The sequence below is a fragment of the Rhagoletis pomonella genome, unplaced genomic scaffold (assembly GCF_013731165.1).
Source record: "Rhagoletis pomonella isolate Grant_MI unplaced genomic scaffold, Rhpom_1.0 Rhpom_scaffold_02040, whole genome shotgun sequence".
Taxonomy (NCBI): domain Eukaryota; kingdom Metazoa; phylum Arthropoda; class Insecta; order Diptera; family Tephritidae; genus Rhagoletis; species Rhagoletis pomonella.
In genome coordinates, this window is record NW_023460594.1 from 11,349 (window position 1) to 25,419 (window position 14,071).

At 36.8% G+C, this 14,071-nt stretch overlaps 1 protein-coding gene across 1 annotated transcript; it reads right to left on the minus strand.

Annotated features, from left to right (window-relative positions):
* Nucleotides 1-303: 303 nt before the first annotated feature.
* LOC118753007 lies at nt 304-2,631 on the minus strand. Its single transcript, XM_036487856.1, has one exon. The coding sequence runs from the start codon at nt 2,629-2,631 to the stop codon at nt 304-306; it is 2,328 nt and encodes a 775-aa protein (XP_036343749.1).
* Nucleotides 2,632-14,071: the final 11,440 nt, after the last annotated feature.

The window sequence follows — 14,071 nt, forward strand, 5'->3', positions numbered from 1 at the left end:
CTGAGCTGCACTGCCGACTGTAGTACTGCGCCGGCTTCCAACCTTCCTTCTCGAGCTGTAGCAAGACTCCTGATATTCCCACCGAACTTGCATCGGTGTGTACCTCATGCTGCTTCGCTGGATCGAACATGACCAGAACTGGTTGCGTAGTTAAAACTTCCTTTAATCTTGCGAACGATTGTTCTTGTTCTTCCGACCACTCGAACTTTGCGTTTTTCTTCAACAATGTGGCCAGTGGCTTGGCTATGAGACCGTAGCCTTCGACGAATTTCCGGAAGTATCCGGTTAACCCCAGGAACTGCCTTACTTCGGTCGTTGATCGTGGTCGTGGAAAGTCTCTGATGCTTTTTGTTTTCCCTTCCCGGGCTGCACACCATCTGCACTCACGATATGTCCCAAGAACTGGATCCTAGTTGCCAGAAAGTTGCATTTCGACGGCCGTAATGTAAGACCGGATTCTTTGACCGCTTGCAAAAACTCGGACACCACCTGAATGTTTTGTTCCACCGTCTTCGTTGCGATTATGACTTCGTCTACATAGCTCACAATCTTATCGCGATGCTTTAAACCTCTTATCATCTTTGTAATCATTTCTTGGAACACCATTGGAGCGTTGCGTAGGCCAAATGGCATCACATTATGCTCAAATAAGCCCTCTGGTGTCAAGAACGCTGTGTATGGCTTGCTTTCTTCCTTCACCGGAATCTGGTAGTATCCTGCTGTCATGTCCAGCGTAGTGAAGACCATGTTTCCTACCAGTTTTGCTAGTTGTTCTTCAACAATAGGCATAGGGAAGTGTTTCTTCATCGTTACCGCGTCGAGAGCACGGTAATCAACACACATCCTATCTTCTCCGTTGGACTTCTTCACGATAATAACGGGTGCCGCGTGTGGTGATGAACTTGGTCTAATAATGCCATTATCCAGTAGATCGCTGATAATCTTTGCTAGTACTGGACGTTGATAAAGCGGAACCTGGTATTGCCTTCCCATTACCGGTTGGTCTGTGGTCACGAGGATCTCCATCTGCGTTGTCTTACATCGTCCTAGTTCAGTCAAACTCTGCGAGAAGAAACTACCGTATTGCTGTAGCATGGTTCTCATCCCTTGACTGTCTGCTTCGTCCAGATCTTCGTTGATTATGAAAGGTAATTCACTTCGCTGATGCACTTGCATTACGCCTGACTCGATGGTTAATCTACAATTTCCTTTGCATAGTACATCTCTACCAATAACTATATCATAATGCATAACCTCATCTGGGACGATATGACACGGGGTCAATATCGTAGCTCCATCGACGACTAACTCTGCATCGACGACCGCTGTGCTGGCTATGACTGCCCCGCCAAAGCCCTCGAGTTGCTTGATAGAAGATGTCCGTGTCGCCTCTTCAGGAACTTTTGATGCTGCGATAAGCGAAACATCACTACCAGTGTCGATAAACCCTCTAAACGTCTTGCCGTTCCATACAACATCTTTACTGGCTGCATTGGTTGTTTGCTTGGAGTCCTCCACTACGTTTGCGACCGTTGGTCTTTCACTTCGGCATGCTTGAGCTTCATGCCCCATCTTATTGCACTTGCTGCATTTGGGCTTCCGTTGCGGTTGTGGGCATTTTGCCGCGATATGCCCATATTGGTTACAGTTGAAGCACTTCATTGGCTTCCTATTCATCGTCGCTCTTGAACCTGTCTCGCTGGTATTCTTTTCGTCACTTGAGCTTACCCTCGGCTGCGTCGGACCGACGATCATACCCTTCAGTGAGCGGAGTAAGTCATTGCATGTTGGTAACTTAAGGGCTAGTAGTGTGCGTGATAACATTGCATCGTTCAAGCCTGATATGATGTATGCATTAATTGACTCCTCGTCCATCTTACCTCGTCGACCCATACTCAACATCACATAATAGTATTCTTCAAATGTTTCACGCGATTGTCGTTTCCGTTGTGACATATTGCGGTGCACCTGTGCTGACGTCATTGATGCTGGGAAATCATGCTCAAACGCTTGAACAAAATCCAACCACGATTGGAAAACCTCTTGCGAATCTAGCCATTCCTTGGCGACACCTTTTAGCTTAGATTGCGCTGCTACTAGAGTCTCTTGCTCTGTCAACTCGTATGCCCGGCGTAACTGTGTTACCTTTTCGATGAACACTTCACTGCTTAAGTTATTCTTCAACGGATCGTACTCCGGCATGAGAGCATAAATTTCGCGTCGGCTATTAGGTCGAATCTGCAACGTTTGGGTTGTTCCTGCCGTTATTGTTGGCACTCCGTCTCCATTCGCTGGAGTTGGTAGACATGTGGTCGGTTGTTGCACTTCGCTTGTTGTCTCTGCACCTACATTTCTGCGGGACGTCACTAGTTCACCCACAGTCCTCGTTAAATCTAGAATAGCCCCACGTACTTCTTTTATCTGTTGTTGAGCACTTGCTGCCTCACCATCGACTTCCAATTCTTCCACGTCGACTTCGTCTCCATCGTAAATTTCAGCCAGCTTTGCCAGTTTGTGCGCCTTATTGCCGACAGCGCGAATGTTCTGGCTTTGCAACAATTTATTTAATTGCTCCACTTTAAGTGAGTTTAACTTTACTTTATTCATCTTCTCTTGAAACTCCGTAACCATGAGGACCTGTCCTCTTACCTCTGTTCAACCTTCTTTTTTTCCCCCTCGAAAACGTCCGTTCGATTCAAAAATGCTTCGCGAATCTTCTTTTCTTCGCTCTGCTTTCTGCCCCTTCTCTACTTCTTTCCTTTTCTTCAACCAATCTATTTGTGTTGACAACTTTGCACTGCCTCCCTGCTACAACTTCAGTAACGACTGCCGTATCGACTTGCGTATGCCGCAACTTTGTTTGCTTTGTTCTTCTTTGAACTAGTGGCAACTCCGTGTCGATATTATACGTTTATCGGCACTTACCCTTTCCTTCGTTCTTCTCTGCAACTTGAGCGATTCACCTTCTACTTTGTTGAGGCAACGTTTCTTGGAATTCTCTTTTCCCCTTGTTTCACATTCAACGGCCGTTTTTCCTTCCCGTCTCTTCTGCAACTTCTTATGCAGACTTTTGTAGGCTGTGAGAAACAATCTCACTTCTGAGGTGTAAAGGCCAGAACACCAAGTGGTTGATTCACAACGAATAAATGCCAGTTTATTGAAATTAACAAATATGTTTAGTCGAATGGAAACAATAAAATAGAATAATGAATGTTTAAATTATGTAAAGTAAAAGATCTTATTTCAGTGTACGCCTTGCTCTCGTACGTGTGTCCTCGTTCGCTGTTCGTTTAACACTGTCCTCGTTTACCGACTGTGACAAAATGAATGAACAAAATAAATACAATGTCACCATAGAATCACGTTTTTATTATAAAATTGCCTTGAAAAGGGCACCAAAGAACGAAACAAGCGCTAAACTAAAAAAATTTCGCGTTTTAATTCCCCAAACGCACTTAATTTATTGCGAAAGGCATAAGTTGGCAACAGTGATATCGATGTCAAATTTGCACATATACAAGCATGGATAGAGAGTGAGCGCCTGTTTAAGCCCTTTGGTGGCTAGATTTAGCTACCAAATACTTTTTTTGGCCACGTAAATTTAAAATTGCCCCTAGCCCTTTTTTTAGCCCTTCGGAGAATTTATTCATACTTGGCATGAAAAAGTTGTATATGCTTAATTTGATCTCATTTTTTTTTTTCATTTATGTAAGAGATGACTTTTTAAACTAAGAAAGACTGATATATATACATGTATGTATTGTATGTTCCTTACGCTTTTATACATACATACTGTAAAAGTGTTAGGGCTGTTAACTTATCTATTAACGATTTAACTATAGTTTAAAATAGATAGGTTCATGGTCCTTAATATGCTTAATTTGTTAAATGACCCATCAAGTCGATTGACCGTGTATGTTTTTGTGGTGTGATTGTACCAGCTGCTGGTGTCGTGAGTGGTGAAATTAGCTCAATTTTCTAAGTAAAAAGTATTTTGGCGGATATTTCTTGCACTATATGAGTCAAAGCCTTGTTTGTGGAAGATTATGTTTACGTTATTGCAGTTGTGAATTAAAAACAAAAAAAAAACAATGTTAAAGAAAATGGTAGAAAACTTGTGAAATTTCGGCTCTAACCATTTCGATCTTTCCTCGACATCATTTGCAAAAAAATAAATATTGTACCAGCATGCTGGTAAGTTATATGCTTCGAGCCTGATTGTACAATCACTTGATGGAGCCATCAAGCTGGTGTCGTATATTTCCCCTTTTATACAAAAAGGTTTTTGGTTGGATAAAATATTAGCTTTTTTTCCAGAGTTTATTGTTTTTCTATACCATTACTTCTTGAAAATGTTTGCGTGTATACTTATATACATATGTATATGTAGGTAAAGAATTTTTGCTACCATTTTTAGTCATAGCGACTTTTTTTTAGCTCTTTTTTTAAAGGAATTTGGCTACCACTAAAACTTATTCGTGGCAACACTGATGCAAATACATGCGAGAGCGTAACAAAGTGAACGCAAAATCAATTAAACGTAATTGGCACACTAACACAATCACACTTTCTGCTCGCGTTTACTTGTGGTAGTGATCACATACACTCCTCGACATTTGAATTGCACACCCTTTCAATCTTTAGTATTTACAGTTTTCCTTTTGTTTAATTAATATACATTTTTTGTAAAAATATAGCATATTATACGGGTAAAAGCATTTTTAAATTTTTTTACTAATTAAAACTTCTTTTCCATATCTTGGGCAGCATTTTATACGATTTTTTCGTTTTTCTTGAGAGCTGGAAACAGTTCTTAAAAAAGGTCAACATAGGAGTGCGCCATCCTAATGACCTGCAGTGAATAAGTTAATAATGTTTTTAGAAAAATTTCAGACATGCAGTTTTGTAGCCCATTCAATTATAGTGTAATAAAGTGCAAGTTTCAAGTTTTTTTATTTTTTATTGACGGTGCTGCGCATTTTATTCCATATAAAAATTTTGTGGAGCATACTTTGTATGAGGGAAAATGCGCAGCACCATCACCAAAAAAATTGTCAAAAATCACCGCTATTTTACAGACACTTGAAACTTGCACTTTATTGTACCCCTTTGTTGACATTTTTTTAACTCTGTATAAAGTTTTAAAATCGGATGTAATGAATATTAAATAAACAAAATTAAAAATGTAAATACTAAGGATTAAAAGGTTGAGCTATTCAAATGACGGGGAGTGTATGTGGCGTACGTTTGGGAGAGTGGGCCGTTTTACTCCAGAATGCGTGTGCACTGGCTCTCATTGGTGTACGTGTATTAGTAAGATTCGTTACCCCCTTCATGTTTGCCCATGATTTTCCCCTGGTCAAGCCCACGAAATGGGCTCACTTGCCCGTACGGCCAAAAAAGCCCATACGGGGAAAAGTGCCCATGTCTGCACTAGAGCGTTCTTTGATCATTGAAGGTATGACACATGAAATGGCAGTCGAACAAACAGTTAACGTTTGTAGACTTAACACTCGATCAAATTTGGTTAAATCAATTTTATATCGTCAACTACTTTCAGTGATTCCAAGGACGTAGTGGCAAAAATGATAGTTGAACAAAATAATCAAGTGAAAGAGCGTCAAGTGTTAGCGTTTAGATCCCGAGTACATAGGCCAAATAGTATTAGAGGTAGCTTCAGAGGTCATAATTTTAATAGGTACAACAATAATAATTTCAGACAAAACAACTTTAATTTCAATAGGTACAATAATAACGGTAATAACAGTAGGTACAACCATAACGGTGCAAGGCACAACGGCAACAATTTCAACAATAATAGTAATCGGTCATCAAATAACAATCGAAACAATAACAGCAACAATAACACTGTGGAACAAATTCAGGTTAGCAAAAGTTAGGTCGATTCTGAGAGTGAGGGGAGAAAATAGAGGCTAAATTAGAAGACCCGTATCGCGGCGTTTGTTTATGTTAGTTCGAATTTTTTTTTAATCGACCTTCGAACTTTGCAGTCAAATGCCGATTTTCAGCATATTGTTTATATGGTTTTTTGGCTATAACTCGTCGACTAATTGATATTTTTTCAATCTGTTAAAGCCAAATTATTGCTAGAGACCTGTGCAACAATTAAAATTAAAAAAAAATTGATTTAGAAAATTTTTGTAGTGCTTATGAAGCAAAATGTTGGAAATTTTTTTTTCATGCTTTTTGAACATATTTTCCACAAAACTAAGTCGTTTTTGCTTTCTGTTTGATCTATAATATGCTTCTCAGTTTCTTCAATAAATTTCATTTGAAAAGAAAACAATCATAATACAAAACTTGCGTTTTCCAGCTTAATATTAATTTACTTCTCATTTCTTATGTACCAATTTTTTCAGTGTTGGTTTTGAAGAAACATTGAAAAAGAAATTACAAAAATATGGAAAAAAATATAATTTTGAAATGTTAGTTATGAAAAGTTTTAAGTAAAATTAAATAAATTAAATTAATGATATGGCCAGTTGCCGTTTAGCAGGCGGCTGTGGATCAACATCACTGCTCCCTCTAATATCTTGGCCATCGTCATCATCATCAGAAAGGTCGATAATTTCGTCCAACAGATATTCTGGAATTTCATCTTTGTCTTCCTCTTCTTCCTATTTTTCCTCGTCTTCCTCTTCTTCAAAGGTGTTTTTATACCACCAACAAATTTCAGCGAGTATTGCATCTGGAGATTTCTTTCCTCTGTACCTGAAACGAAAATAGTTTTCAATCGTTAACATGTTTAAATTGTGCATCTAGGGATTCAAAATATGCACACTCTATAGTTACCTTATTTCAAATGGAAGCGCAGTTTGGTGATAACGTTCGCCTTGCTCAGCAGATTCAGTTGGCAACTGTTGAGCGAGTTGATCAAGATGCTGATGCAAGAGATGAATTTTGTAAGACATATTAGCCCCAATTTCATCGAAAGCTGCCAACATGTTTGCAACAGATTGTCTGTAGTTGTCTTTGCGTTCTTTACCCAAAAGTCCTTTAATGACTGCTTTCAATGCGAGCCATGCATTTAATTCTCGGTCTGTCAGAACTCGGTCAAAATCTTGACGACTCATTAGTTTCCGTATGTCGGGACCATTAACAACCCCTTCCTGAATTTTGGCGTTACTTAGTCTTGGGAAAATGTCTTTTAAGCGGTTGAATACTGCTGGTCTTTTTGCGATACATTTAAAAAAATTTTTAGCAATGCCAAGTTTAATGTGGAGCAACGGCAACAAAATTTTCATTTCAGGAACAAGACTTTCGTGTAGCCTATTGTCTTTAGGCCAATGCGACTCGTCCAGTTATGCTGTTTGTACTGGTTTCTTCCTTTAATACCTTCTCCGTATCGTGAATCCCAATCGCACAAAAAACACGGATATTTTGGACGGCCAGATGCTGTTAAGCCTGTAATCAATGAAACTATTTTAAGGTCGCAGCAAATGCGCCACTGGTGTTCGTTATATTTGACTACATCCAGAATCTGTTTCAAATTATCGAAATTTTCACTAGTGTCAGTGCTATACGCAATTGGAACAGAAGGCATTCTATTCGTCTTGTGCAAAAGCACTACTTTTAAGCTGATTAGTGAACTATCGATGAATAAACGCCAATCATCTTTTTTATAGGTTAACCCTATCGTCTCCATTAACTTTTCGTTATCGTTGCAATAAGCGAAATTTTTTGCATCATTCACATTGAAGAACTTTTCTCACTCTTTTTGGCGTTTTCGATATGCTGTTACTTTGGTACCTTTCGCCAGCAAATTATTTCCTTTAAAAAATGAAGCCAGTTGTGCTGATTTTTTCTGAGTCGTTTGACTCCCAAAATTGCAACAATTAAATCCAATTGCTTTTGTGTGACTAGGATTGGGTCCTTTGATGTTTCATAGGATGAACCTTCACCAGGGTCGTATTCTGAGAAGAAATGCATGGATATAGCAGCGGCGGTTGTAGTACTGATATCTGTTTGAAGATCAAAACTTCGGTATGTTGGTACTGGAACGAATTCTGAGGGCGGTAATGGTAATTAGACACTTGGCACTGCTACATAAGTTTTATTCTTTGCTTTCCTTCTATTCAAAGTTTTATGGTAGTTGATACATCCATAGCAATTTTCTTGTAGATGCGGGCTGTTGTCTAACCACATCATTGGTATACCAAAAGGCATAGCCTTCTTCTTTTCACTTTTCCATTGCATAACACTTGAATAGCAATTAAAGCAAACTTTTTTAGGGGCATAGTTTACGTCAGTGAGAAACTCTTGTGAGAAATATTGTTTATAGGCTTCCAAAAACAATCACTCGCATTGCCACATTTTTCATCGCTTGCTATGAAACGTCCACAAACATTACAAAAATGGTCCATTTTACATTTTGGTTCCGACATTTTTAATACAATATATATTATACAATGTTGTTTTTGTTGTTTTTATGAAACCGATGAAACTTAAATCACTCACAAAATGAAATAAGCTCCAAAAAATTAATAGCGAATTTTATCACGACCGAGCGAAAATTAAAAGACATCAGCTTCGGCTGAGTTTCGAGTCTTAACTGAATCCTTATTTTTAATATTAGTTCGCTTGTACGAAATAAATAAAAATTGGAAACAAAAAAGAGGAAGACGAGGAAAAAGAGGAAAAAGAGGAAGAAGGGGAAGAAATTTATTGCATTTGACTGCAAAATTCGAAGGTCGATTAAAGGTGACAGGTAATAAGATCAACGGAAATAAGGTCAATTGACTTTATTTCCCACCCTGGTGCGGAATAAAGTCAATTGACATTATTACCTTTTTTAAAAACGAAATAAAATCCATTGACATTATTTCTCTTTCAAACATTAAATTTGCTTAGCTTCGCGGCGGCCGCGTCAGCGCGCCACACCGCGCGCGCCGCCCTCGCGCGACCGGCGCGCACACTACGTCACGCTACGACCCCAAAATGTGCATCAGCGGCATTATTTTTAACATTTATAAGGAAACTGCTCCGATACTTGTATCCAACATACCTGCACATTAGCGATACCTGCCTTAAAAATTTGCAACTATTATCAATTATCAAAGAAAGTATTACGTATACCTGCACTGGCTCTACACTTACCCTAATTTTACAAGCTATTATTTATTTTGCTCATCTCGCAGAACAACGAAAACGGCAATTATTTTACGTAGTTATATAGATAATTAGATACCATTCGGAAAAAAATTCTCTTGCAGTAATTTCGACGTGGTAAGTGCTCCTCCATTATTTGGTTTCATAGGGATTCGGATACCTTCCTAATTGAAGTAGTAAAGAAAATTCGCTTAAGTGCTTTTTTCGGTTAAGCGCACAAGTTTTTCGTGCAAAGAAGGATGGGCAGCTAAGCAAAATATACTGTAATTAACATTACCAGTGTCACTTCCAATACTGTTTCTACTTTAAGCACGATTACCGTAAACTTGACTTTTACTGATTTTTGCATTCAACAAACTTTACATGTAGTAAACGATGACTCTAACATACCATCTGACGGTATATTGGGTAAAGATTTTCTAAAAAATAACAAATGCGTTATTAGCTATGCAAGCAATTGTATTTCTTTCTGATGCGATGTTTATCGAATTTTCGATTTAGGCCATTCGCCAGATCCGCTTTTTGTAGAATCGAAAGAAGTTGAACACGGTGTATTCACAGCAAGATGCATAGTTAATAGCAGTATTATCAAAATCATAAATACCACAGATGACGTGAAACATGTAAAGAATGTAAATGTTCGGACTGAAAAACTTTCCGACTATCACGTTTACTCAATTAATAAGACCAAGACAGAAGACTTACGAACGAACGAATTATCGAATATTTTGAAAAACTAAATCCCTACAGAAGCTAACAGCAATTTGCTTGACTTTTGCATAAAATATGCTGACATTTTCCCTCTGGACAATGACGAAATGACATTAAACAATTTTTATGAACAGAAACTTAGGTTGACTGACACTGACCCGATATATGTAAAAAACTACCGTCTGCCATATTCCCAACGTGAAGAGATAACTCGTCTGGTTAATAAACTACTAGATAACGATTTAATTCAAGGAAGTTATTCTAATTACAATAGTACTATAATTTTGGTTCCTAAAAAGTCTAATAATGGTCAAAAAGCGTATTGTATGTGCGTTGATTTCCCCGCAGTCAACAAAAAACTTATTGCGGATAAATTCCCTCTCGCACGAGTTCGACGATATTATAGACAATCTTGGCAGAGCTAAATATTTTTCTAATTTAGATCTTTTTTCTGGAGTTCACCAAATCCCCTTACATGAGGATTCACGTGATGTAACTTCTTTTAGCACAGAGCGTGGAGTATATCGATGGAAAGTATTGCCATTCGGTTTAAGTATAGCACCCAGCTCATTCTCTCGAATGATGAGTTTAGCTTTTTCTGGTATTCCACCCAACGTAGCATTTTTATATGTAGATGACATTATTGTTATGGGCTGCAGTGAAGCACATCATATTTAAAATTTAGCAAAAGTTTTCGACACTTGTCGAAACTTCAACCTAAAACTTAACCCCAGTAAATGCAATTTTCTTCGGCCGGAAGTTACAATCCTATGCCATAAATGTTCAGCCAAGGCTCTGTTGCCAGACGACACTAAAATAAACGCTGTTAAAAAGTATACAAAGCCGACTGAAAAGGATGCGGTTCGACGTTTGCTAATTATTACAGGAGGTTTATGCCAAATTTTGCGTCTCTGGCAGCGCCTTTAAATACATAAATTATGCAGAAAAAAATTTGAATTTATTTGGGACAGTGCTTGCGACAAAGCTTTTGAATCTTTAAAATCAGCGTTAATTTCGCCATAATTTCTACAGTACCCAGACTTCACTAAACAATTTATTATTACTGTCGATGCAGAACAAAAAAAAAAACATTATTGAATTAGAACTTTTAGCAATATATTTTGCCATAAAAGAATTTCGACCATACGTTTATGGAACGCATTTTTTAGTGAAATCAGACCACAGGCCATTAGTATACCTGTTCAGTATGAAAGACCCCTCTTCAAAACTTTCAAGAATAAGGTTAGAACTAGCGGAGTACAATTTTACAATCGAATATATTAAAGGAAAATTAAATGTTAGCGCAGAAGCACTGTCACGTATAACGATACACGAAATAAGAGAATCAACGAAAAGTATTTTGGCAGTACGGACGAGATCAAGGACTAGGCGAGAAAACGACAAAATGATACAAAATACAGATAACAACGAAGATGAAAAACGGGAAACATTAAACGTTTATGATAAAATGTCTTAAAACTTTTCAAAAAAATATACCGCGTATTAGATCAGAAATTACTTATGATAAAGATGATAAAATAAAAAATTTACGAATTTGTGCACATATTAAACATAAAAAACTCGATTTACTTAATTATCCATTTGCTAACGAAATTGAAGTCAGCAAACGCAAAATTAAGGAGATTGAATGGCCAAAAGACGACGAATTTTTGCGTCATTTCAGAATTGCTAGCTTACAAAAACGGAAATAAAATTTTAAAAACATTACATAGTATATTAACAGATCCCGTCGAAACTGTGACAGACGACGAAAAGAAACATCAAATTATGACAATCTACCATAACGACCCAATAAGTTGAGGACATTGCGGACTCAAAAGGTTATATGCAAAAATCCGTACAAAATATTTTTGGAAAAACATGACCCATGATATATCAAAATTCGTAACAAGTTCTTAGAAATGTTTACTGAACAAAGTTAAAACCAAAAACAGAGAAAATCTTGTTTTAACACCAACACCTAGTAAACCCTAGAATTAATTAATAAACATAAAATCCGTAATAAAGATTTATATGATAAATACTGTCATCCAGTACAAATTAAAGAAAACGTTATGGTTCTAGTACATAAAGAATCAAACATGAAAATATGTATATATCAGGGTCCTCACGTTGTAACCAAAGTAGATGGTGTAAATAATACTATTTTCGATAAAAGCAAAAATAAAGAAAAGACGATCGATAAAAACCGAATACGAAAAGTCACATAAATTAATTTTGCAAATTTGCAATTACATATGAATTTCTATTCAACTAATGAATTTTCACATCACTTATACAAATATGATATATGTACTGCGTTATAATGTTACAATATTAAGCAACTTAATTTAAATTTGTTTATAAACATACGTGATAACTATCATTTTGTAAAAACAAAATAATAAAACATAAGGGAGTAAGGCCCCTATTATGAGTTGCATTCGATTTTCGATCTTCGCTGGCTATCGAAGATCGTAGATCGAAAGTGAAATTCGTATTATGAGCTATGCAAGCGTGTCGAAATTTTCGTTGAGTATCGAATTTTCGGTCGAACAGAATTTTGCTTTCGTTGGTGTAGCGAAATGTTAGAAAATTTAAAAGTTGTATGATTTTGCATTTGTTTTCTTACTTTTTGACAGCTAGACACTAATTTTAAACAATTTGTATTAATTTCAAGCAGTTCTAACGTCGTGAATAGTAAACACAAGCTCGAAAGTCTGGTTTTACATATGAAAGAAAATCCCTATACGCTGTTGGCACAAACAAAATCATGGAGCTGTTTATATGTAGTTTTAATATATTTTAAATAGATTTGGATCACAAAATTTCTTAAATATATTGTATGTCAAAATATATTCGAAAGACTGCACTTAAACTCTCACGTTTTCTGCTCCTGGCCAGTTTTTTAAGCCCCACCCTCTGACGAATCGTTCAACCAGAACTCCGTTGTGCTAATTAAACTTTTTTTACCACGCTTTTATAAACAGGTTTTTTTTTTTTTTTCATTTTAATTTGCACAAATTTACATCTGTACATATGTATAAGCACACTATTTAGTTTGCTCGATCTGTAAACAAAGCTTCTCAGCGGTGAAAAATATACTATTGTGAACAACCTAAACGAGCGAAATTCACAATAGCGCTATTCTTCATCGAATGAGCGCCATAATACCAAATGAAAATTCGTACGCTCAGCACTTTCGACCACAGTCGAAGATCGAATGCAACTCATAATAGGGGCCTAAGTTTCAACAAATACATACATAAGTATTAATATATTAAATTACAAATTTTGGCTAGTAATGTTAATAAATTCATCCTAGAGGCGAAAATTTGTGGAATGTTTAATAAAATGTAGTAGATGAGCCATTATAGGCCTAAAAACGACGGAGAAGTGGATTACTAGGGTGGGCCGTTGCGAAACAGCAACGTTGGGAGAATCCACGCGGTGAGGTAGAGCTCTATGGCGCGGCAGGTCTACCTCCCTCCCCCGGTAGAGCTACCGCGCCATCTAGCGGGTGTGAGAAGTGTTTAGTATAAACAAATTAAATAAACAAAAAAAATTATACCCTCTATCTGGAATTTTCACAAAAACTACTTTGTGATGTTAGAACCCATCTGGGACTTACTGACATCACTGATGTTAATTCTGAATTTGCAATTTAATTGGAAATTCTTCTGTCAAGCGTTATACAAGGTCAGCATTAATATCGCCAATGCCAATTAAGTCTTAGGTGGACTTTCATATCAGAATCTAATTTTTGTTAAAAGTGCAGATAGAGGGTATTGAATATAAGCCCTCAACATGTATTACATTAATTTAATGGAATGTGGACGATTGAAGGCAAGTCGTTGACACATTAAATATTTCTTTTCCGGTTTGGAAGTGCTGATAAGAGAAAGCACAGTGTAATGAAGGCTATTTTAAATATTATAAATGATATCGTTGTTTTCTATGTCTGTTTGTATGTTTGTAGTGTGATACAAATAGAAATTTGAGGAAATAAAATGTGTGGAAAAATATAATTCGTTTTTATTTAAAGAAATAGGGTTACAATTTAGTATTTATTATTGTATGAAAGTGCAATTTTTACTAAATATCGTCGCTGGAATAATGAAATAGTGTAACATGAAAAGTATAGTTTTGAGAAAAACGAATTGGAAGTTTTTATAAACCATTACAAACCATACAAATACAATTTCGTTTTTCGGGAATAAATTAGTGAGCC

What these genes read in the sequence shown, in the direction of transcription:
- LOC118753007 (XM_036487856.1), bottom strand. Translation starts at nt 2,631, where the DNA reads ATGGTTACGGAGTTTCAAGAGAAGATGAATAAAGTAAAGTTAAACTCA.